Source organism: Petaurus breviceps, unplaced genomic scaffold, assembly GCF_028583685.1.
Source record: "Petaurus breviceps papuanus isolate PSGF00001 unplaced genomic scaffold, PetGlider_PUasm1.0 91133, whole genome shotgun sequence".
Lineage (NCBI taxonomy): Eukaryota > Metazoa > Chordata > Mammalia > Diprotodontia > Petauridae > Petaurus > Petaurus breviceps.
In genome coordinates this window covers 44,934,512-44,956,433 of record NW_027187419.1, presented here as the reverse complement: position 1 = coordinate 44,956,433, position 21,922 = coordinate 44,934,512, and the positions used below count along the sequence as shown (strand labels likewise).

General features: G+C 41.7%; 1 protein-coding gene across 1 annotated transcript in view; it reads right to left on the bottom strand.

The window, feature by feature from the left end:
• The window catches only part of ST14 (ST14 transmembrane serine protease matriptase), a 69,718-nt gene that overhangs the window by 11,569 nt on the left and 36,227 nt on the right, over positions 1 to 21,922 (bottom strand). The window contains exons 2-11 of the mRNA XM_069080462.1: positions 13,629 to 13,788; positions 12,886 to 13,013; positions 12,562 to 12,632; positions 11,236 to 11,393; positions 10,883 to 10,918; positions 5,101 to 5,341; positions 3,861 to 4,000; positions 1,628 to 1,725; positions 716 to 825; positions 264 to 394 (exon numbers count right to left, since the gene is read on the bottom strand). Of these exons, the coding sequence (XP_068936563.1) occupies positions 264 to 394; positions 716 to 825; positions 1,628 to 1,725; positions 3,861 to 4,000; positions 5,101 to 5,341; positions 10,883 to 10,918; positions 11,236 to 11,393; positions 12,562 to 12,632; positions 12,886 to 13,013; positions 13,629 to 13,788 (1,273 nt within the window). The remainder of the gene's footprint in view (positions 1 to 263; positions 395 to 715; positions 826 to 1,627; positions 1,726 to 3,860; positions 4,001 to 5,100; positions 5,342 to 10,882; positions 10,919 to 11,235; positions 11,394 to 12,561; positions 12,633 to 12,885; positions 13,014 to 13,628; positions 13,789 to 21,922) is intronic.

Here is a 21,922-nt window from a genome sequence, read left to right as displayed (position 1 = left end):
GGAGATCCTAGTTCTAATCCTGATTAGGTCACTTGCTACCTTAAGTAAATCACTTGACCTTTCTGGGCCTCAAGTCACTCGACCTTTCTCATCTGTGAAATGGGGATAAATGTGCCTGCCTTCCTTACCACACCAGATCACTGTAGGGATCAAATAAGATAAGGGCTATAAAGTGTTTTACAAATATGGAAAAAGTAGAAAGCTCATCTCGGGCCAATTTCCAAACAGGTTAACTTTCCAAAGCCACCCCCTTCTTTACTCACGGTCATGAGAGTCATAGGAGAGGTACTCAGCAAAGAAACCCGTGTCAGTATAGGACTCATCTGAGTGGAAACGGACGGTGATCTTGTTACTGTTACTGGACACGACAAACTGTGGCTTCTCCCCACAAAACCTGGAGGGGACAGAAGAGGAATGCTAGTATGCACACTGCTGTGGCCATTACTGAATGCCAGCCAAATGGAGGGAAAGGGTTATGGGGCCAGGAAGTAGGGTGGGATGGAGTCCACAAAGCAGGCTGGGAAAATCCCCATTGAATAGCCAGAGTTCACAGAGACCCCTGAGGAGGGGACAAAACTGGGCCCTAGGGGGAGGTTGAGGATGTAGCCACACAAGTGAGAGCAAGGCTTCCCCCTCTCCTCCACCACAGATGATTCTAGGTAGAAAGCATCTCTGAGAATTCTCAGGTTCCTCCCTATTCCCCCAGAACACTTACTTTTCCCCATTGATTTCCACATAGTCCTTGGTGCAGGTAGCCAGGGTTTTGTGGGGTTCCACCAGATAGAAGATATTGAAACGTATCTTGACATTTTTGTCACGGGGGACCTGAAAAGGGAGGTGATACTCAGCAACTGTTTCCCTTCACCCTCTATCCCAAGGTCTTAGGAAGGAAAGTCCCTCTCTTACCACCCCTGCTCCTAAAAAAGGATCTAAATTTTATAATTTCCTTCTTCCAATTCTTCATTACCTATCATTTCCTTCCCCTGACATTTCCCCCAATATTGGTAGCACCAACGAAATTGAAAATATGAATAATAACAATTCAGATTCAGATTTGGTGGCCCAAAGACTTCAGTGCAATCTAAGCTTTAATATCTTAAGCAGCTCAGAAGAACACTAAAATTTGGGGCCATCCCATATAATGCTTTCAAGTTCCCAAAGTCCTTTCCTTACAATGACCCTGAGATACAGGCAGTACAAATAAGATTATCCCTGTGTAACATATGAGGAACCTGAGGGTCAAAGAGATTATGTGATTTGTCCATGGTCACAGACCTAAGAAGCAGCAGAAACTTGGAAGGCCAGGTCTTTTGATTCTGACCAAGTTTACCATCCCTTGGCTTCAATTGCAGCAGAAAGGTAATAGGTTAGATGTGTAGCAGGATTTCCTAACTGCAAGGGTGAGACAACCCCTGCTAAGGGAGGTTAGCATTTCCACCACTGGAGGGCTGTTAGAGAAGAAAGACACTAGAATGATCAGGAGATCAGTACTGCCTAGAAGACACCCACAGTCTCCTGTAGCCCTCTCAAGGTCCCTAACAACATGCAGACTTTTCCCTTCCTTCCCTTCTTCCTTCTCTCCTTCCTTATTCTACTAACTCCATAATCAGACACACCCAGTTCCTACCTCAATGTCCCACGTGCAGTCTATACTGGGAGGGTAGTGGCCTGGGTAGTAGGGGGTATTGAATGTCCCCTGAACTCCAGTGAGGTGACCTCCACATTCTGAAAGTCAAAAAACATGAGAAGCAGCATGAGGGATCCAGGGTCAAGGTGTTTAGGCGGGAAGCATCAAAAGAGACAGATCAAATGGATTCTTCTGGGTGAGAAGCCAAAGACATTGTATTATTTTTTTTCTTCTGATATCTGGGGTTAGAGGAAGAGCAATGATCTGAGGACCTGAAAATTCTGTGTGGTGGCTGGAAATACCATGGCCTTCACTGGCTTCCTTTAAGGCGGTCCTCTAAACCCAAGCTGCTGATTCAGCCTCATAGTCAGCAGAGATAAAGAACAACGTCCCTAGGCTGGAGTTCTTAACTTTTTTGTGTCATGGACCCCTCTGACAGCCTGCTAAAGCCCATGTCAGAATAATGGTCTTGAAACACATAAGAGACACATTATTACAAATACGATTAGAGTAAAATACAGTTATTTCCTTAAAAAAGCTCACAGGGGGTGGCTAGGTGGCACAGTGAATAGAGCACCGGCCCTGGAGTCAGGAGGACCTGGGTTCAGATCCGGCCTCAGACACTTAACACAAAAAATAGACATGTGACCTTGGGCAAGTCACTTAACCCCAATTACCCTCCAAAAAGCAAAAAATTTAAAATTTAAAAAAAATTTAAAAAGCTCACAGACCTCAGGTTAAAGACCCCTGCCCTAGAGGCTCCAGTATTACCTATTCCAAATCATCCCTTAGCTGCCCCTTAGGTGGCCCTCCAGCCTCCACTTTCCCAAGCATCCTGGCTACCAAGGGTTTCGACTGAATTCAGTAAGTATTTTTATTCAGTAAGCATTTATTAAGAGTCTACTATATGCTGGGCACTATGTTAGGAGTTGGGTTATAAAGACAAAAAAAATAGACTCTGCCCTCCAGGGGCTCACATTCTACTGGGGAAGAAGGGAAAGAGAACATCTGTACAAAAAGTCCAAACAAAATCTACTAGTAAACTCAGTCATTTTGAGGGAGGAAGGCACAAACAAGTGGGAGTGTCAAGAAAGACCTCACACAGGAGACAGAACCTGGGCTGAGCCTGGAAGAAGGGAGCTCGAGACTCCACGAGGCTGAGGTGGGAGAATCTAGTCTAGGGATGTGGAGCAAGAGAAGACTTGCATCGAATTCATTCAGCAGGACCCGGTGTATTGGTATTTTGGGGTCTCGCGTACCCCTAGACCCCTGACCTCTACATTTTATGGAACCCTGACGTCATTATTTTATGGTTCCTTAGACAGTTCATGCAAAGGCACAGAGAACAGGACTAGTGAGCTGTGTATAAGGAACAGCAAGTAGTCCCATCCAAGCAGGACCAGACAGTATATGATGAGAAGTCATGTGAAATTAGTCTGGTCCCACAGTCAGGGAAGATAATTTTTTGTGTCACAATCTGGGAAGCCAGATTTCAAAAGCTTTAAATGCTACACAAAGCAGTTCATACTTTATCCCAGTTACAATAGGGAGTCACTGCAGCTTCTTGAGCAGGGGAGGAATATATGGTGAGGAATGTTTTTTTTAAGAATATTAATTTAGCAGCCATGTGGAAGATAGATGAGAGAGAGCAGAGAGGTCTGTACAGAAATCATCTGTGCTCTGTTGTTAAGCATGTCCTATGTGGGCAGCAGCAGCATCTTCTAGGGAAGGAGTTCTTAATTGGAGACCCCTGAACTTAATATTTTTGTGTTAATACAAATATAATATCTTATATTTTAATAGTTGGTTTCCTTTGTAATCCTATGTATTTTGTTTTATGAATTTAAAAACATTATCAGGAGGAGGGGGCCAGAGACTTCACTAGCCAGCAGGGTCCATGACACACAAAAAGGCAGGAATCCCCACTCTAGGGGATTGTTTAGTTGTCTCAGTTATGTCTGACTCTTCATGACCCCTTTTGGGGTTTTCTTGGCAGAGATACTGGAGTGGTTTGCCATTTCCTTTTCCAGTTCATTTTACCGAAGAGGAAACTGAGGCAAACTGGGTTAAGGGACTCACCCAGGGTTACCCAGTTAGTTAAGTGTCTAAGGTCAAATTAGAAGTCAAGTCTTCCTGACTCCAGGCCCCACAATCTATCCTTTGTGCCACCCAGCTGCCTACCCCATTCCCCTCTCACCACCAGTATCACCACCACTCCAAACCCTTTCCTTACCAGTCATCTTGGGCAACTGGAAAAACACAGCCTTAAAACCAGGGTGGCGCCGGACAGTGTTGGTGATGAGCGTGACAAGCATGACATTCTGAGAGGAGAGGAAGGTCAGGTTGTAGGAGGGTGGGTAAGTGCCACACAGCCTGCGAGAGGGGAAGCAGGGAGAACTTGAGGGAAGAAGATGCAGGTGAACCACCCCTTGTGCCCTTCCCAATCTCAAACTGGATGGCAACCCTGACTCCAAGCGCCAACATTTCAGAACAAGACCCCTGAGCCACACCCCTGCACACAGCCAGCGCTCCATCCCTGGGGCTGACGACTGAGCTGGGGTGATGGCTTGGTTTGAGGAGCCCACTGATGAAATCGCTTCTGAAATTCTGTTTCATGTCTGAATACTCAGAACATTATTCTGTAACTTACTCCAAACACTGTACCTGTTCCTTGCTTTAGACCAGGGGTTCTTAACTTTTGGGGTATCTTGGACCCTTTTGGCAGTTAGGTGAAGCCTACAGAATCCTCAAAATAATGTTTTTAAATAAAATACAAAGGACTGCAAAGGAAAGCAATCATATTTAAAAAGTTTTCAAAACAAAGCAAAACAAAAGTTCACAGACCCCAGGTTAAGAGCTTAGGAGTAACTAAATGATACAGTGGATAGAGCATCGGCCCTGGAGTCAGGAGGACCTAAGTTCTAAATTGGCCTCAGACACTTACTAGCTACGTGACCCTGGGCAAGTCACTTAAACCTGATTGCCTTAAAAAAAAAAAAAGCTCTTGCATTAGAAGTGATAGAATGGGGGCGGCTAGGTGGCTCAGTGAATACAGCACCAACTCTGGAGTCAGCAGAACCTGAGTTCAAATCTGGCCTCAGACACTTGACACACTTACTAGCCATGTGACTTTGGGCAAATCACTTAACCCCAACTGCCCTCCAAAAAGCGGGAAAAAAAAAAAGAAGTGATAGAATGGCCTTTAGCTAAAAGCAATGACATGAGGTTCTACACTACAAGACCAATGCCTCAAGCTTACCCTGCAAATACTGTCTCAACACAGCAAATGAGAGGCCATGTGCAAAGTTCTTTGTAGCCCTTAAAGTGGCATATAAATGCCTGCTAGTGTGATAGTTACATCTTGTCATTTTCCGATTGACTCTCCTTATGATACCCCATTGTCTTTGCAGAATCAGTCTGTTTGTTTCCTTTTCCTCAAAGTATGGCAAGGGGCTCAGCCCCAGCATACTCACTGTACCACAGCTCGAGGCTCCACAGGGCTCAGGGAGTCATATACCATGACCACATCACTCCCATCATCATCACAGGCTGCGACATCAAAACTTTGGAAGGTAAGGCTCAGCACCATGTCAGCATCTCCACGCAGAGCCCACTGGCAGCGGGCACGTGCTGGATAGGGGCTATCTGGGAATCCTGGGGTGGTGAAGCGGGTCACCTCACCAGAACGGGCATGAAGGGAAAAGCTGCAACTGTCTGCATAGAAGAGAATTAAAAATGAAGGAATTGGGAGGGAACAATAAATAAAAAGGGAGAGAGAAAGAGGTGATGGAGGCAGAGAGAAAAGAAGAAGAAGAAGAATGAGGAGGAGGAGGAGAAGAGGAGGTGGAAGAGAAGAGAGGAATCAGGGACAGAGACTGAGACAGGGACAGACAGAGAGACTTGAGATATAATGAAAATGTGTATAATATGTACAAAATAAATATAGGGTAATGGGAGAGGACACTAGCAACTGGTAGACATGACATAAATCAAGAAAAGTTTAATGATAAAAGAATATGATCTGAGTTTTGAAAGAAACAAGATTCTAAGGGGCAATGGTGAAGAGAAAGGGCATTATGTGCTGGGGAGATGGGAGACAGAGGGTCTCACATGAGGAACGGCAAGAAGGTAGGTCTGATGGGAAAGTGGGTAACATATAATAAGATTGCTAGAAAGGTAGATTGGCACAACAATGATGTGAGGGAAAACAACTTTAAAAGACTTCAGAACTCTGATCAAAGGAACAACCAAATAATCATAACTTCAAAAGACTGATGATGAAATATTCCTCCCACCTCCTGGCCAAAAGCTTATAAATTAGAGTTACAAAAGGAGACTTGAATTCTCAGACATGGGCAATGTGCTGGTATTCTTGCTTGACTATATAAATTTGTTATAAGAGAGGGCTTCTATTTGGAGAAGAGGGTGAATTAGTGGGTACTGACATACATGGTAGAAAAAAAAAGAAAGGGCATCAAATAGACATTTTTCAATGCCCCAAGAAGATGAAATATGTAAAAGGGGACACAAACTGAACATTTTGATTACTATCCCGTTAAATTTTATATATTTTACAAGAAAATAATTCTCTTTCCTGTTCTTTGTACAGTGAAATATTTGTATTTACTTTGAAAGACTTAGGAACTCTGATCAATGCAATTCAGTGACCAACCACAATTTCAAAGGACTGATAATGAGGCATCCTACCTACCTCCTGACAGAAAGATGATGAGCTCAAGGTACAGAAAGAGACATATGTTTCTAAACTTGGACATACATTTTTAGACTTCCTATAGACAGGAATTTGCTTTAATTTTTCATATCTGTTACATGGGTTTTGCTTTTCTTTTTTGAATGGAGGGAAACGGAAGAGAAAAGAAATTTTTGCTTATTGAAAAAGAATTTTTTTTTAAAAAAGAACTCTAATCAATGTAGTGAACAACCATAATTACAGAAGACAGATGATGAACCATGACACTCCTTACTTCTGACAGAGGTGATAGATTCAAGGTGCAGATTAGACATATGTTTATGGACCCAGTCAATGTGGGGATTTGTTTTGCTTGACTATGAATATTTGTTAAAAGGTTTTCATTTTTTGTTTTATTTGGGGTGGAGGTGAGAGAGATAAAATAAATACTTGTTAACTGAATAGAAGTTCAAAAAAGAAATGCTTAGTTTTTTATTTTCATAATATAAAATAAAATTTTAAAGTCATGAACTATGTACAAAACTATTTATTGCAGCAGCTCCTTTTGTGGTGGCAAAGAATTGGAAACTGAGAAGATGCCCATAAATTTAGGATGGATGAACAAGTTATGATATATGAATGCAATGGAATACTATTGCGCTGTAAAAAATGAAGAGGGAGAGAGGTTCAGAAAAACCTGAGGAGACTTAGATGAACTGATGCAAAATGAAATGAGAATAACCAGGGAACAATGTACCCAGTAACAGCAATATTGTAACAATAATTAACTGTGAAAGACTTAGCAACTCTGACTAATACAATAATCCATGATAATTCCAAAGGATTCAAGATGAAAAATGCTATCCACCCCCAGTCATGGAACTAATGAATTCTGGGTACAGACTGAAGCATGTTTTTCTCTTTGCTAGTCTTGCTTTTTTTTTCACAATATGGCTAATGTGAAAATGTTTTGTACAACTTCATATGTATAGTGAGCATCATATTTCTTACCTCTTGAGAGTGAGAGAGATAATTTGGAACTGAAGATAATTTTTTAAACAATACAAAATATAATACAAAAAATTCATGAAAGAAAAAAAATTAAGGTAAACTACAGACTGTGAAAGAATTTAAAAACCAAAGAAAGTTTATCTTTAATCCTAGAAATTTATATCAATATTTTATATTGATATCAAATTGATTTATATCGATATTTTTATATTGATATCAAATTGATTTATATCAAAATTTATATCAATATATAGCCATTGGTATTTGCTAAAAAGGGAGAGACATAGTCAGACCTGTGCTATGAGAAAATCACCTTTAATAGCTTTGTGGAGAATGGATTAACGTGTAGAGAGACTTTGAGTCAGGGAAAGAAATTAAGAACTCACTGTAATAATTCAGGAGAGACTATTAAGGGTGAGCCAAGATGCTGGCTATATGAGTAGAGAAAAAGAAATAGAGGTAAAAAAATGTTTGTGGGTAGAAATGACAAAATTTGGCAACTCCATTGAGAAACAAAGTGTAGCAATCTTAAGGGAATCAATGTGGATGCACAGGGAACTCAATGGCCAACTTAGTTTAAAAAAAAAAAACATGTATAGAAGACAGCAGTATTCTGACTACATCAAAATATACATAGCAGTACTTCTGGAGAAATAAAGAACCAAAAACAAAGTAGATGCTTACTGACTGGGAATTGGCCAAACAAATTGTGGTGAATGAATGTGAAGGAACATTACCACACTATAATAAACAATGAATATGAAAAGTTCAGAGAAACATAGAAAGACATATACACTGATGTAGAATGAAATGAGCAGAACCAGGAAAACATACACAATGAACACAATAATAAACATGGAAAAAAGCAGAAAACATACTGGCTGCTATTTAAATTATAACAAACAAGTCTGGCTCTGGTTGGAAAAATTCCCCTACTCTCCTTCCTTTGCAGAAGGGTATGGAATATACAGCAGAAACTGTCAGCCACAATGATGTGTTGGGTAGTTTTGCTTTTTTCCTCTTTCCTTTTTTATTACAGAAGATGACTCTCTGAGTGGGGAAAGGAATATATTCATAAAAGAAAGCAAGTAAAATATGTAAATATTAATATGAGGGGTGGAATGTGATACAATGAAAAGAATACTGGATTTGGAGTCAGAGTACTGTGTTCAAATTGCTTAACTTCTGTGGGTCCCAAGTCCCCTTCAGTAAAATGAAGCAGCTAGACTGAAAGGTCCCTTCCAGCTTTAAATATGCAATCCTATGTAGCAACTATAAATAGCCATGGATGAATAGATAAGAGGAAGATGTACTATAAGAATAGAATAAAAAATGTTAACACCCAGGATGAGTTGAAGTTGTCAATGAATAAATATTAAGAACGATAAGAAAGGCTACTTTTTAGAAAAGTAATACTTGGTGATGAAGAAAGACCAAGCAAGTGACTAAGACCATTGCATTTGTAGATAGGTCATTGATTATGGACAATAAAGATTGCAAAATTACTTGATACTTACTTTGCTTTTAGTTCCCCCTTCCCACCCCCACCCCCCAGGGATTGGATTAGGATGGAAATAGCTAATTAAGGACTGAAATCAAAGATGACTGAGGAGATGCTAAGAGAGCAACTGTCTTAATAAGTTCATCACCAGGTTAGCTACATCTGAGGGCACTGAAAGAACCAGCAAATATAAATGCTGAGCCTCTATCAATGATCTCTGGAAAAACAGATCTGGAGACAGTAAGTTTCCCCTAATACCCCCACTCAAAACAAAAACAAAAAAAAAAGCACAAGAAAAGAGTCTTTAAACTAGAGGCTAGTGAGCTTGACTTCAATTACTTCCACAATTCTAGAAAATATTATTAAAGAGATGGGGTATGAGCACTGAGAAATGGCAACAGTGACCCCTAGGAACCAACATAACTGCATCAAGAACAGACCACACCACAAAGTTTCTAGATTAGGCTATCAGTGAAAAGCCCTAAACATCATGCACTGGTATCTTAGAACAGCATTTAACAGTCTCTCTTGAGGAGCTTGTGGACAAGACAGATAGATGTGTGCTAGACATTAGCATAGTTACATAAATTCTGAACTGTTTCAATGAATATGCCCACAGATCAGTGATTAATGGATCTAAGTGACTGGAGAGGGAAGATGTCCTACAAAATCCCACAAGGATCTGTCCTGGGAGTTGTCTTGCTTAAGACTTTTATTAGTACTTTGGATAAAAGCATAGTTACTACACTTATCAAACTGACAGATGTCACAGAGCTAGGAAGGTCCATTACATGCTGAACAAGAGAACTGGGACCCAAAATGACAGCTAAGAATATCCAAATCCAATGTGATGAAATTTAATAATCACCAATGCAAAGACCTACATTTGAGTTCAATCAGCTGTGCAAAATGGGGAAGTACAGCTGGCCAACAGCTTATATGAAAAGGTTTAGTGAAGTGCAAGTTCACTATGAATCACAAAGCAGCCCAAATAAAGCTGATGCACTGAGGGAAACGATCATCCCAGCTATTCTCTTCACCCTGGTCAGACCACATCTGAAGTTATGGGTCTGGTTCTTGGCGCCACATTTTAGGAAGTAAGATGTGCAAACAAAAGCAAGTCTAGACAAGTGCAACCATGGTGGAGTGAGAACTAAAGACCATGCCACAGAAGGATAACTAGAATTATAAATATTCAGTCTGGAAGAGAAGAGATCCAAGGTGTATGTGGTAGCTATCTTGAAAAATTTAACTAAGAACAACCGGTACAAGATACAAAAATGTGGATTTCAGTAAACCTGACAGAAGGAAAGATTTCCAAACAGTAAGAATGATCCATAAGTAGAATGGGTTTCCTTGGGAGGAAGATGGTTGCCTATCATTGGATGTCTTCAAGCAAATGCTGAGCAATCCCTTTCGGGGGGGGGGGGGGGGCGTTATAAAGGGGATCACTGTGCAGAGTCTAGATTATACAACCTCTATGAAATCCTCTAATTCTGTGAGGGCAAATGATTAGTGGACTAGGGAGAAATCCACAAGTATTTATCGTCTGGGGGCTTATGGAGCTACTCTGTGTAGCATCATCTCATAGATTGTGCCTTAAGGATGACACCATCCTAGACACAGGAACATGAAATGAGTTTTCACCCCTGAGAATTGAAGAGGTGACAGGGAGTTACTAACAGTCACCACTAGGCTTTGAACATATACCTGCCATTTTCCCCAGCAAGAGAAATCAGTATCTAATCAACAATCTATTTGCCAGGCACTGTACTAAATTCTGGAGACACAAAGAAAGGCAAAATTGATGTCTGCCCTCAAGAAACTCACATTTATAAGGAAAAAAAAAACTCATGTATAAGGAAACAACAGGAAAACGACCATGTACAAACAAGATAAATACAGAATAAACTGGAGATAATCAGTAGAGGGAAGGCGCTAGCATTAAAGAGGGTTGAGAAAAGAAGGTGAGATTTTAGCTGAGACCTGAAGATGCCGGGGAAACCAGGGAGAGGGAAAGAAGAGGGAAAACATTCCAGGCACTATTACTTACTATCTCGTGTTGTCTGTAACGTCCTGGCATCAGTGGCTAAGAAAGAAAGAGAAAGATCAGACTATTTACGGGGTCTGTGTTATTTCCTTCTCTCCAGCTTCCTCATTACCCCAAAGGGAGGAGCTCTGTCAATAAACCAAGAACTCAGATCTCCAATGCAAGACTGCTGGATCTGTCTATTCTACTAAAAAATAAAAAGGATTCTACAGACTGACCCTTGAAGGACAGATCATAACCTGCCAGCTCGGACTCAGCCCCTTGTCTTTTCCCCACCCCTCCTTCTAGTCCTTCCTTCTTTCTTCCTTGCCGCATTCACTCTGGTTCATCCATTCACCTCTAAGCCCAGAACTCACGGAAAGCCACAATTGAATCCACGTTGAAGAACTGCATGGACCGAGACCTGGGAGGTAGTGACAGGACATATTCTTTTGATATGGCTCGCTCAACTTCTTCTACCATATATTGGGGGACTCTGAATTCTGACCAGTAGTAGGCAATGACACTGCCCTCACTGAAAAGAGAGAAGGATGGAAAATAGGTCTGTCTGTCAATTAAGCACCCACTATGTGCCAGGCATTGGGCTATATACACTGGGGAAACAAAGAAGGGCAAAGCACAGCCCCTTCTCTCAAGGAGCTCACAGTCTGATGAGGAAGACATGTGAACACCGATGCACAATCAAGATGTATACAGGATAAATTGAGAGTAATCAACAGAGCGAAGTCACTAGAATTAAAGTCTGTGTCTGCAGGGAATAGGGGAAGGGTCCTTACTCACATAGATGGGCTCTGGACCCACCCAAATTCGGATCATAAATATACCCTCAGCTCATGCCCTGATTTAGAACCTCCTATCCTTTCTGCCCAGCTCTCTGGACAGGAAGGGTGTCTATGCCCCTAAGAAAGTGTGGCAGCGGAGAGAGCCTCAGACGTGGACTCAGGAAGACCTGGGTTTGAATTGTACCCCAAACATTTACTAGCTAGATGACCATGGGCATGTTACTTAACCTCTCTGTCTTGGTTTTCTTACTGGTAAACCGAGGATGATAACAGCAATGTCTATCTCATAGGACTGTTGTGAAGATTAAATGAGATAAAGAATTTTGCAAACCTTATGAGGCTCAGTAAATGTCACCTATTATTATTACTGTTAATATTCTAGGTTCTCTTTAATTGGGCTTTATTGAGTAGTAACAGTCACTTGCATTCATGTAGAGCTTCAAAGTTTACAAAGTGCTTTCTTTTCAGCCATCTTTACATCAGACTCTGAGTGAAGGGAAGTGACTCTGCCCACAGCAGCATGGCTGAGAAAGGTCAGAGATCAAATCTGAACTCAGGTGTTCTGAATCCAAGTCTGGAGCTCTTCCCACTGTGCCCCTGTGTAGAAGGTTATTTCCTTGTTCCCCTCGGGCTCTAGCCGTCTGGCATTGGCTCAGGCGCCATACCAGAACCCAACCTAGGGCTAATTCAGGTTCAGAATGACCCACGTGTATCTCCAAATGAGAATAATGGTAAGGGCTCCCCCTATGGCTCATAAAACCCATATTGCCAATTGTCCTCAGGTCACCTAAAGGGGAATTCTGGATGACTCCCACCACCCCACTCCTTTTACAGAAGGGGCAGATGCCTCCCAAGTAAAGAAGCTCTTTGCTTTCTCCCTTTTGATCCTCTTAACCTTACCTGAAAGCTATTACTCCAGATTCCTTGTAGAAGGGCCCAAGGGCAGGGATTCCGTTGTATAAAAACTTTAACTGCCAAGGAGCACAAGATGAACAAAAAAATGGAATAAAAGAGAAAGGTCACAGCAAGACCCCACTTGCAGATGCCCTGCATTTCATACCCACCACACCCAGGAACCCTATATCTATTCTCAGACACCTTCCCAGCCTATGTTCTTGACAGAACAATACTCAGCTCCAGTGTCATTAACAGAAATAAAGACATAGAGGCAAGGCAGCCATGGCTCCTTGCCTGGAGAGTTTCAATCTGGAAGAGGTGGCTTACCGCTTCCTTAACCTTGCTGGCCAGGTGTAGAAATTCTGTGGAGTTGGAATTCTCATAGGCATCTATAAAGTTCTCATTTGTAATCCTCAGGTAGCCATTGAAGATTTTCTGCACCCGTGCATTCTGAGCTAAAAGGAACCAAGGAAAGTAAAACAAATTGAGAAGATGGAAGCTGTGCCTTCCACCAGTCCACTATCTTAGACTCTCCCTCCATCACGGTCCCACCATCATTATAAAATAAGGGGGCTAGGGTAGATGGACTTTAAAGTCCCTTTCAGTTTTGGCTCTAAGAACTTGGGTCCTAGGACATTTGCCCCCAGTGTAGGCAATGCCAGGAGATGGGGCAAAGCAATGAGCCTATGTCTCACCCCTTATTGTATTACACCAACTCTCTAGGGTCTCCTAGCTTAGACTCCGGAGTCCAGAAGAATCCAAGAAGGATGGAACCCTAGACCAGAGGTATCAAACATGTGACTCCAAGTGAAGCCCAAACCAGATTAAAATGTAATTGGAAAATATTTAATAAATAAAGATACAATTAAACATAGATAATATTAATGTGTGGTTTTCTAAGTGAATTTGTGGCCTAAAGGGATCTTTGTGTCTAGATGACAAGTAATTATAACTTACCCATATCCAACAAGTATCTTCCTATCCGACCACCACTCGGGCTGACTCCCCCCACCCACTGACCTGCTCCCTCTACCTATTAGTATATTAATAGCACCTTTTCCTGTACTCACAATTAAAATGCCACACCAAGATTCCAACCATAAGGGACAACAGGATGAAGAAGATCACCAGTGCCAGCAGCACGATCCAGCGCTTTGGTCCGCGTTTTTCCACCTTCCTTGAATTGTTGGCTGGCAAGAATTCCACTCCTTCCTCAAAGCCATTTGTATTCTAGAAGGGAGGAAGGAGAACCACAGAACCGTTAGTTTAAATCTGGGAGAGCTTCAAGATCATCTAAATCAAGCCCCTCAAATTAATAAGTGAAAAAATGGAGACCCAGAGGGGTAAAGTGGATTTGTCCAAGAAATAAGTGGCAGTGCCAGGATCTGAATCCAGATCAGGTATCTAACTCTAAGGCAATTAGGTGGTGCAGTGGATAGAGTGCTGGGCCAGGAATCAGGAAATCCGGCATCAGACACTTACTAGCCTTTGGGACTCTAGACAAGTCTGTTTGCCTCAGCTTCCTCATCTGTAAAATGAGATGGAGAAGGAAATGGCAAATCACTCCAGTATCTCTGCCAAGAAAACCCCAAATGGCATCAGGAAGTTTTAGAAAATGACTGAAAATGTCAATTTATTGAGAATACAAAGAAAGGCAAAAAACAGTCCTTTCTTTCAAGGACACCCATAGTTAGCGGGTATGACCTGGATCTAACAAGAAGACTAAAGCACAGTTCAGACAAGTAGGAAGAAAAGCAGGAGAAATCAGCTTACAAAAACCTAGAGAGGAGAAAGTGTCAAGGAGAACAGGGTGATCATAAGTGTCCAAAGCTGCAGAGATCAAGAAGGATGAAGGCTGAGAAAAGGTCACCAGATGTGACAATTAAGATGCCATTAATAACTATCACCAAACAGAAATTGCTCTCTCAAAGGTCAACAACAATCTCTTAACTGCTAAATCAATTTTTCCCCTCAGTCTTCACCAGTCATGACTCTTCTGACCCCTTTGGCATGGCTAACAAATCCCCTAGGTTTTCCTCCCTTGGTCTTAGGGACATGAATCACTCTTGGTTCTCCTCCTGTCTTCTGAGGTTTCTTTGCAGGCTAATCATTCATGTCTCACCCTCTGAGTGTCCCCTGGACTCTGTTGTGAGTCCCTATTTTCTATCTCTTCTCTCTCAGTGATCTCATCACTTTCCATGGATTCAACTGCCATCTCTAAACAGATGACTCCCAAATAGCTATAGCCAGCCCTGATCTCTCTTCTGAATTCTCATCCCTCACGTTCATTCAAGTATTTATTACAATGCTATGTTTTGGAGATACAAGTACAAAGAATGAAACAATTCCCTACTTACAAGGGACTTGCGGCCTAATGGGACAGAAAAATGCATGTAAAAATATTTATAGTGAAAATTTAAAGATAAAAAATAAAAATGTGCACAAATTTGTTAAATATGAGATAGGGAGAGAATGCATTAGAGGTTAGCGGGAATGGAGGGGTCAGAAGATGGTGCTTCACTGCATCTTAAAGGAAGAGAAGCACTCTGTGAGGCACAGGACAAGAATGAAATGCCAGTCATGGGGAACAGTCCTTACAAAGGCATAGAGATAAGAGTGTCATGTGTGATAAACAGAAAGAAAGGCTAGTTTGCTTGGTTTACAAAGTGCATTGAGTAAAGGAGGCAGACAGACCTGTGCTTAAGGAAAATTATTTTGACAGCAGAGTATAGGATGGACTTGAGTGGCGAGACTTGAGACAGAGAGACCAATTAGGAGGCTGGTGCAATGTTCTGGGCTAGAAGTGATAAGGTCCTGAACTAAGTTAGTACCTGTTTGAGTGGAAAGGAGTGAAATTTGAGAGAGGTGAAAGTCAAACCGGCCAAGATTTGGCAACTGATTGCACATGCAGGGTGAGAGAAAGTAAGGAATCTAGGATAATTCCAAGATTATGAACCTAAGAAAATGGAAGGATTGTAGTGTCTTAGACAGAAATAATATTGTTTGGTTGTTTTTCAGTCATGCCTGACTCTCTGTGATCTCTTTTGGGTTTTTCTTAGCAAAGATACTGAAGAGATTTGCTACTTTCTTCTCCAGATCATTTTACAGATGAGAAAACTGAGGCAAACAGGGTTAATTGGCTTGCTCAGCTAGTAAGCATCTGAGGTCAGATTTGAACTTAGATCTTCCTGACTCCAGGCCCAGTGTGTCACCTAGCTGTCAGTAGGGTATTTTGGTAGAGAGAAGGGTTTAGGGTGAATGTTCCACTGCGGACATGTTAATTTTAAAATGTCTCTGGAACATCCAGTTAGAAATGTACAGACAAATAGCAATGTGTGACTGAACCTCAAAGGAAAGATTGCAGAAGTAAATACAGATCTGGGAGTCATCTGCAGAGAGACGATGCATAGATAACTAGACAGAAGCAGCTCCATGGGAGGCAAAGAGGTTACCAAGAAAGAGAGTGTAAAGGAAGAAAAGGGCCTAGGGCAGAACTCTGGCAAACACCCACAGTTAGAGAGGGTGTGACGAGGATGATGAACCAGCAGAAGAGAGCGAGTGGGTGAGATACAACAGGTGGGAGGAGGACCAGGAGAGAGAACAGTCATAAAAACCCAGAGAGAGGAGGAAGGTGATTAGTAATCTGAAATGCAACTGATGGGTTGAGAAGTCAGGCCTGAGAAAAGATTACCAGATGGGGCAATTAAGAAATCACTGGTAACTTTGGATGCAAAAGTGTTTAAGAGTGGGAGAAGACTTTATTCATCTCCACCTGGATGCACTGTAAGCATCTCAAACTCAACATGTGCAAAGCAGAACTCATATTTTCCTCCAAATCCTCTCTAAACTTTCCAATTTCTGCTGAGGTGACCCTTATCCTCCCAGTCACCCAGATTCCTACTGTTGGAGATCCTTGACTTTTCCTCCCTCCCAACTATCTATCACAATTGCTCATTCTTACTGATTCTAGGTTCTACCACATCTCTGACATTTATGAGCTTCTCTGCACTCACCTAGCCTCCACCTTACTTCAGACTCTCTCTTGTGAACTCTCACACTGCCATCTGCCTTTTGGACATCTAGAACTCAATGTACAGTAGATATCTCAAACTCAATAGGTCACCTAGTCTTTCAGAATAGCCATCTGATTTCCCTGCCTCAAGCTTCTCCCTCACTCTCCTCAGCTGCCAAAGTGAAGATTCTGACCATGTCACCCCTCTCCACTCAGTAAATTCCAGTGTCTCTCTATTGCCTCCATCACCTGGTCTCTCCTTCCTACCTTTCTAATCTTACACTTGATTCCCTTCTAGGCCCAGCAATACTGACCTTCTTTCTTACTGTTCCTTGGTACACAGCACGATCTCTCACTGGCTGTCCTCCATGCCTGGAATATTCTCCTCCACTTCTCCCTCCTGGCTTCCTTTAAGATCCAGCTCAAACGCCACCTTCTGAAGGATTCCTCTGCCTCTATTCCAACCTCCTCTAATGTCATTCTCCAAAACCTCCACTAATGTCATTCTCCACCCTCTTCTAATGTCATCTTCTGAGAATACCTCCTTTTATTTATTATATATTACATATTACTAATAGGTTATACTGTACATATTTTGTATATACATGACTATTTGCATCTTGTCTTCCCCATCAGAAGTTCCCTGAAGTCGTCAACCATGGTTTTGCCCCTTTTTTGCATCCCTGAATTTAGTTTAGTGACATGGCATATAATAGGTGTTTAATATGAGATTGTTCGCTTACTGACTGACTACAATAGCTTCCTGATTAATCTTCTCGATTCCAGTCGCTATCCTCTCCAATCGATCCTACATAGTTTCCAAATTGGTGTTCTCCCAGGAGAACAGTGCACACAGTATCAGCAACAATGTTCGATGATCAACTATGATATACTTAGTTCTTTTCTCAGCAATACAGTAATCCAAGACAAATCCAAAAGACTCATGATGGAAAATGCTATCCATATCCAGAGAAAGAACTGATGGAATCTGAACGTAAATCAAAGCATGCTATTTTCATTTTCTTTATTTTTTCATGTTTTTTTTCTTTTGTTGTTTTTTTCTTTCACAATATGACTAATATGGACATATGTTTTACAGGATTGCACATATGTAACCCATATCCAATTGCTTACCATCTTAGGGAAAGGAGAGGAGAGGGAGAAAATTTGGAACTCAAAATTTTATATAAAAATGAATGTCAAAAATTGTCTTTACATGTCATTGGAAAAAATAAAATACTATTTACTAAGGGGGAGGGGAGGAGAAACAAATAGGTGTTCTCTAAACAAAGATCTGACCTAAATGGCAGTCCCTAACTTAAAAATCTTCAATGGACTCTTACTGTCTCTAGGACAGAATACAAAACCTCAGCCTGGCATTTACGAACCTCCACAGTCTGGCTCCCATCTACCTCTGCAATTTAATTTCATACTACTCCCATTTATACACCCTCCTTCACAGTCAAAATGGTCTACTTGCTAAGTTCCACACAAGAAATTCCATATCCTGCCTCTGCCAATTCCCAATGTCTACAACACACTAGTACCCTTCCTTGCCTCAGAATCTGCAACTTCCGTCAAAGCACAGCTCAGTGATACCTCCTATGCTAGGCTTTTCCTGATTCCTCTATGTACTAATATTTTCTCTCTTTTGAAATTACTTCGAATAACACTGTACTTACTTATCCGTGTACATACTGTGTCAGATCCCAGAAGAATGTAAGTTCTTTGAGGTGAGGGGTGGTTTCTCTTTTATATTTGTGCCCCCAGCACCTAGCACAATGCCTGATGCATAAGTATTTATTAAAATGAATTTGAAGACTAGTTTGGGCAAAGAGACAAGAATGTGGGTAAGGGGCACAGAAAAGTGGAAGAGAGATTTGTCCCTGAAGTCATTGAACAATTTTCTCTAAGGATCTCAAAGCTCTTTCAGGGACCTGTGTCCTCATTTGCTGAGAAGAACAAGAACAGAGTGTATCATCCTCAGAGACAAATTTTCTCACCCTCCGAAATTCAAGTTCTCAGCTATAGCTGGAATGGGGCACATATTTACATTGTAGGTAAACCATGTAGGAAGAGGTGGACCCCAGCCAACATTTAACAAACCAAGAGGAAAAAAGGCTTTATGGCAACACACTGGCTGTTCTGATTATCCTGTTTAAGAACAACTGTGTTGATTTTAACCCCATTGTCCCAACAGAATTCAGCTTGAGAAGTACAGAACTCTGTCATGAGTCATCCATACCCAGAGGCCCTCATCTGAAAGAATGGTGAGATGCAGTAAAACGTGCAGATGTCAAAGACACTGACTGTGGGCACCTACCCCGGGCCCTCACAAAGGCAAAATCAAACAGACTTGGGAGGCAAGGGCAGATGCAGACTGACTCATAAAGCAAAGGTCAGAAAGTATTAGATATGCTCAAATCATCATGTGTGGTACAAGGAAGGTCAATGGAAAAAATCATGGATTAGGTAAAAGGGAGAAAGCATTTATTAAGTGCCCAACAAGTGCCAAGGACTGTGCTAATAAGCACATGACAATACTAATACCTATGATAACCCTTTGAGGTTGGTGCCATTCTCTGTGAGTCAGAAGGCCTGGGTCTGAATCCTGCTTCTGTCACTTACTGTCTTGGGCAAGTCACTTTACTTGGGGCTTCAGTTTCTTCCTCTATCAAAGAGAGGATCTGACAAACCTGAGGACCCCTGCCAGCTCAAAACCTATGATCCTGTGTCCTACAGTAGAGGCTCTTTCCTGCCTCTCCTGCCCCCAAGAAGCCTCTTAAGACTTTACATGCCCTTAGTTTGACACATAAACTGGGCTATGCATCTTGTGTCCAGACTTGGCATGCCTCTCCAGGTAATCCAGACAGCCTCACCAAAGCAGTCCAGGTAAATGCCCAGGATGGGCTTCCAAGACACTGGATGAAATTTCTAGTGGCACTGAATATTGCAATTTCCTCACATCCATGGAAAGATGCAAAAATAATGTCTTATCTCATTGAACACTAGACAAATCCCAGCTACCCACTAGGGCAGTATGACCTGGCTCCCTAGCGCTGGAAATAATACTGCCACCACAACAATAATTACTACTACTACTGCCACCACCACCACCACCACCACCACTACTACTACTACTACTACTAAAGACCTGACATGTATGGAGCACTTTTCCATCCATTATATCTCATTTGATATTCACCACACTCCTGTGTTTTTGGCAAGACATCTGAGCTTCTAGAAGACTAACTGGTTTTGATTCTTATAGTCCCCCAGTGCCTTGCATAGGCAAGCCTTAACAAATGCTTGTCAATTTGAAGAGCATTATCGTCATTTTTACAGATGGGAAAAACAAGACTCCAACAATAATCTGCTCAGTAAATTACCCAGTGATTTACCTTACTCAGAAAATAAAGTTGTGTGGATAGTACTAAAACCCCATTCTTCATCTGGTGTTCTTTGTAGTACAGAAAAGCGCAGGAGGGAGAAAAAGATATTCTCCCAAAAGGTTCAAAGAGAAAGGATGGGATGGTAGGAAGCCAAGCTGTGTTTCAGGAATGCTCACCATAGCAGAACTGCAGATCCCTCAGGCTTGGGATATTGCTTCTCTGCTCTGAAGCCTGAGTTCAAGAGTTCAAGGTGGGTGAACCTGAATTCTGCATCTGCACTGGACTGTAAAGATCTGTTTAATTAATAACTAAATTGTCTCCCTCTACATCAGAAGCTGATTTTAAATTTTATATTAAAAGAGTTGGAGGGCCCTTTAAAGATTCCACCTCCTCCTTTTATTGATAGGAAAGCCGACTCAGCTCTTTCTACATCACTCAATCTCTCCACGGCCCCCTGGAAGAAGGGGTAGGTTTAGTAGTTCTCACTCAGTTCTGCTCAGTAGCACATATGGAACAACTCCACTCACTTCCAAAGCTAAGAGGAGAGATACTGCCCTCCTGTGCACATGCCCACACACGCATACACAGGGAGAACCCACCTGCCAAAGACACACAAAGATAAAGTCCAAAAAGAAAACTAGGGACCCAGGGGGTCTCTAAGAGGCCTCGTCTAAGGCTGGCTGAGATTCTCCACCAGTAAAGTAGAAGCAGATGAGCAGTCAGCACATTGTCATTCCCATCCAACTTCCAAATGAAGTGAGAAAAGCACAGCTATAGTTGAAGGAAATGATCAGAAAGCTGGGGAAGAGGGACGTAGAACAAGCAGGAGCAGCTAGAGTGCTGGATGTGCAGCCAGGAAGACTCATCTCCCCAAGTTCAAGTCCAGCCTCGGACACTTACTAGCTGTATGACCCTGGGCAAGTCACTTAACCTTGTTTGTCTCAGTCTCCTCATCCGTAAAATGAGCTAGAGAAGGAAATGGTAAACCACTGTAGTGTCTTTGCCGAGAAAACCCTGAATGGGGTCTCAAAGAGTTGGACAGGACCGAACAACAACAACAATGTATGTCAATTACTCAACTAGTACTTAGTATCTAGGAGCTGGGGATATAAATATTAAAGAATGAAGCAATCACAATGAGCTTACATCCTATTGGCAGTGACAAGTATATGTGAATACATACAGCATACAAAGTTAATAAATGCACATGTATACATCTGTGTACACACACACACAGAGTAATTCAACACAAGATCATTTGGGGGAGGAGCCCCCATAAGGTGGGAGAGGTGGAGAAAAGGCTCCACAAAAAAGATGCCGTTTGAGCTGCATTTTAAAGGAACAAAGGCACTCTATTGTGTGTATGTGTATGTATGTATGCATGTAGTATGTTTATGTACATATTTATTAACTTTATATTTATTCTGTATATATTTTTGTATGTACTTGTTTCCTCCATTAGAATGTAATCTTCTCAAGGGAAGGACTGTCTTTTGCCTCTTTTTACATCCCCAGCACAACACAATGCCTGACACAAAGTAGGTGCTTAATAAATGTTAGTGATTTTATGGTTCTATGGTTTAAGTAGGGATCATTTCTTTGTACTTTTATCTCCAGCCCTAGAACAGTGTCTGTCATTTAACAAATACTTGTTGATTTGACTGATAGATCCATAACTCCCTGGGCATTTCCTCCAGTTATTTATTGCTATTCTGCCCATCTTCCAGGAAACTGGATGAGGATGACAACACCTTGACCACCTGCATCTCCTTTACCAGAGGAGAGGCATAAATCTCAGCAAACATCAGTAGGTCCCTCTTACATACCCACTTACCCCAGTAAGTGATTTGTTCAAGATCACACAGTTAGGGGCGGAGCCAGAATTCCAACCCAAGACTGCTCACTTCTAATCCAGTTTTCTTTTCCTCTCCCCTGACCTCCGTTTTTTTGTTTTTGTTTT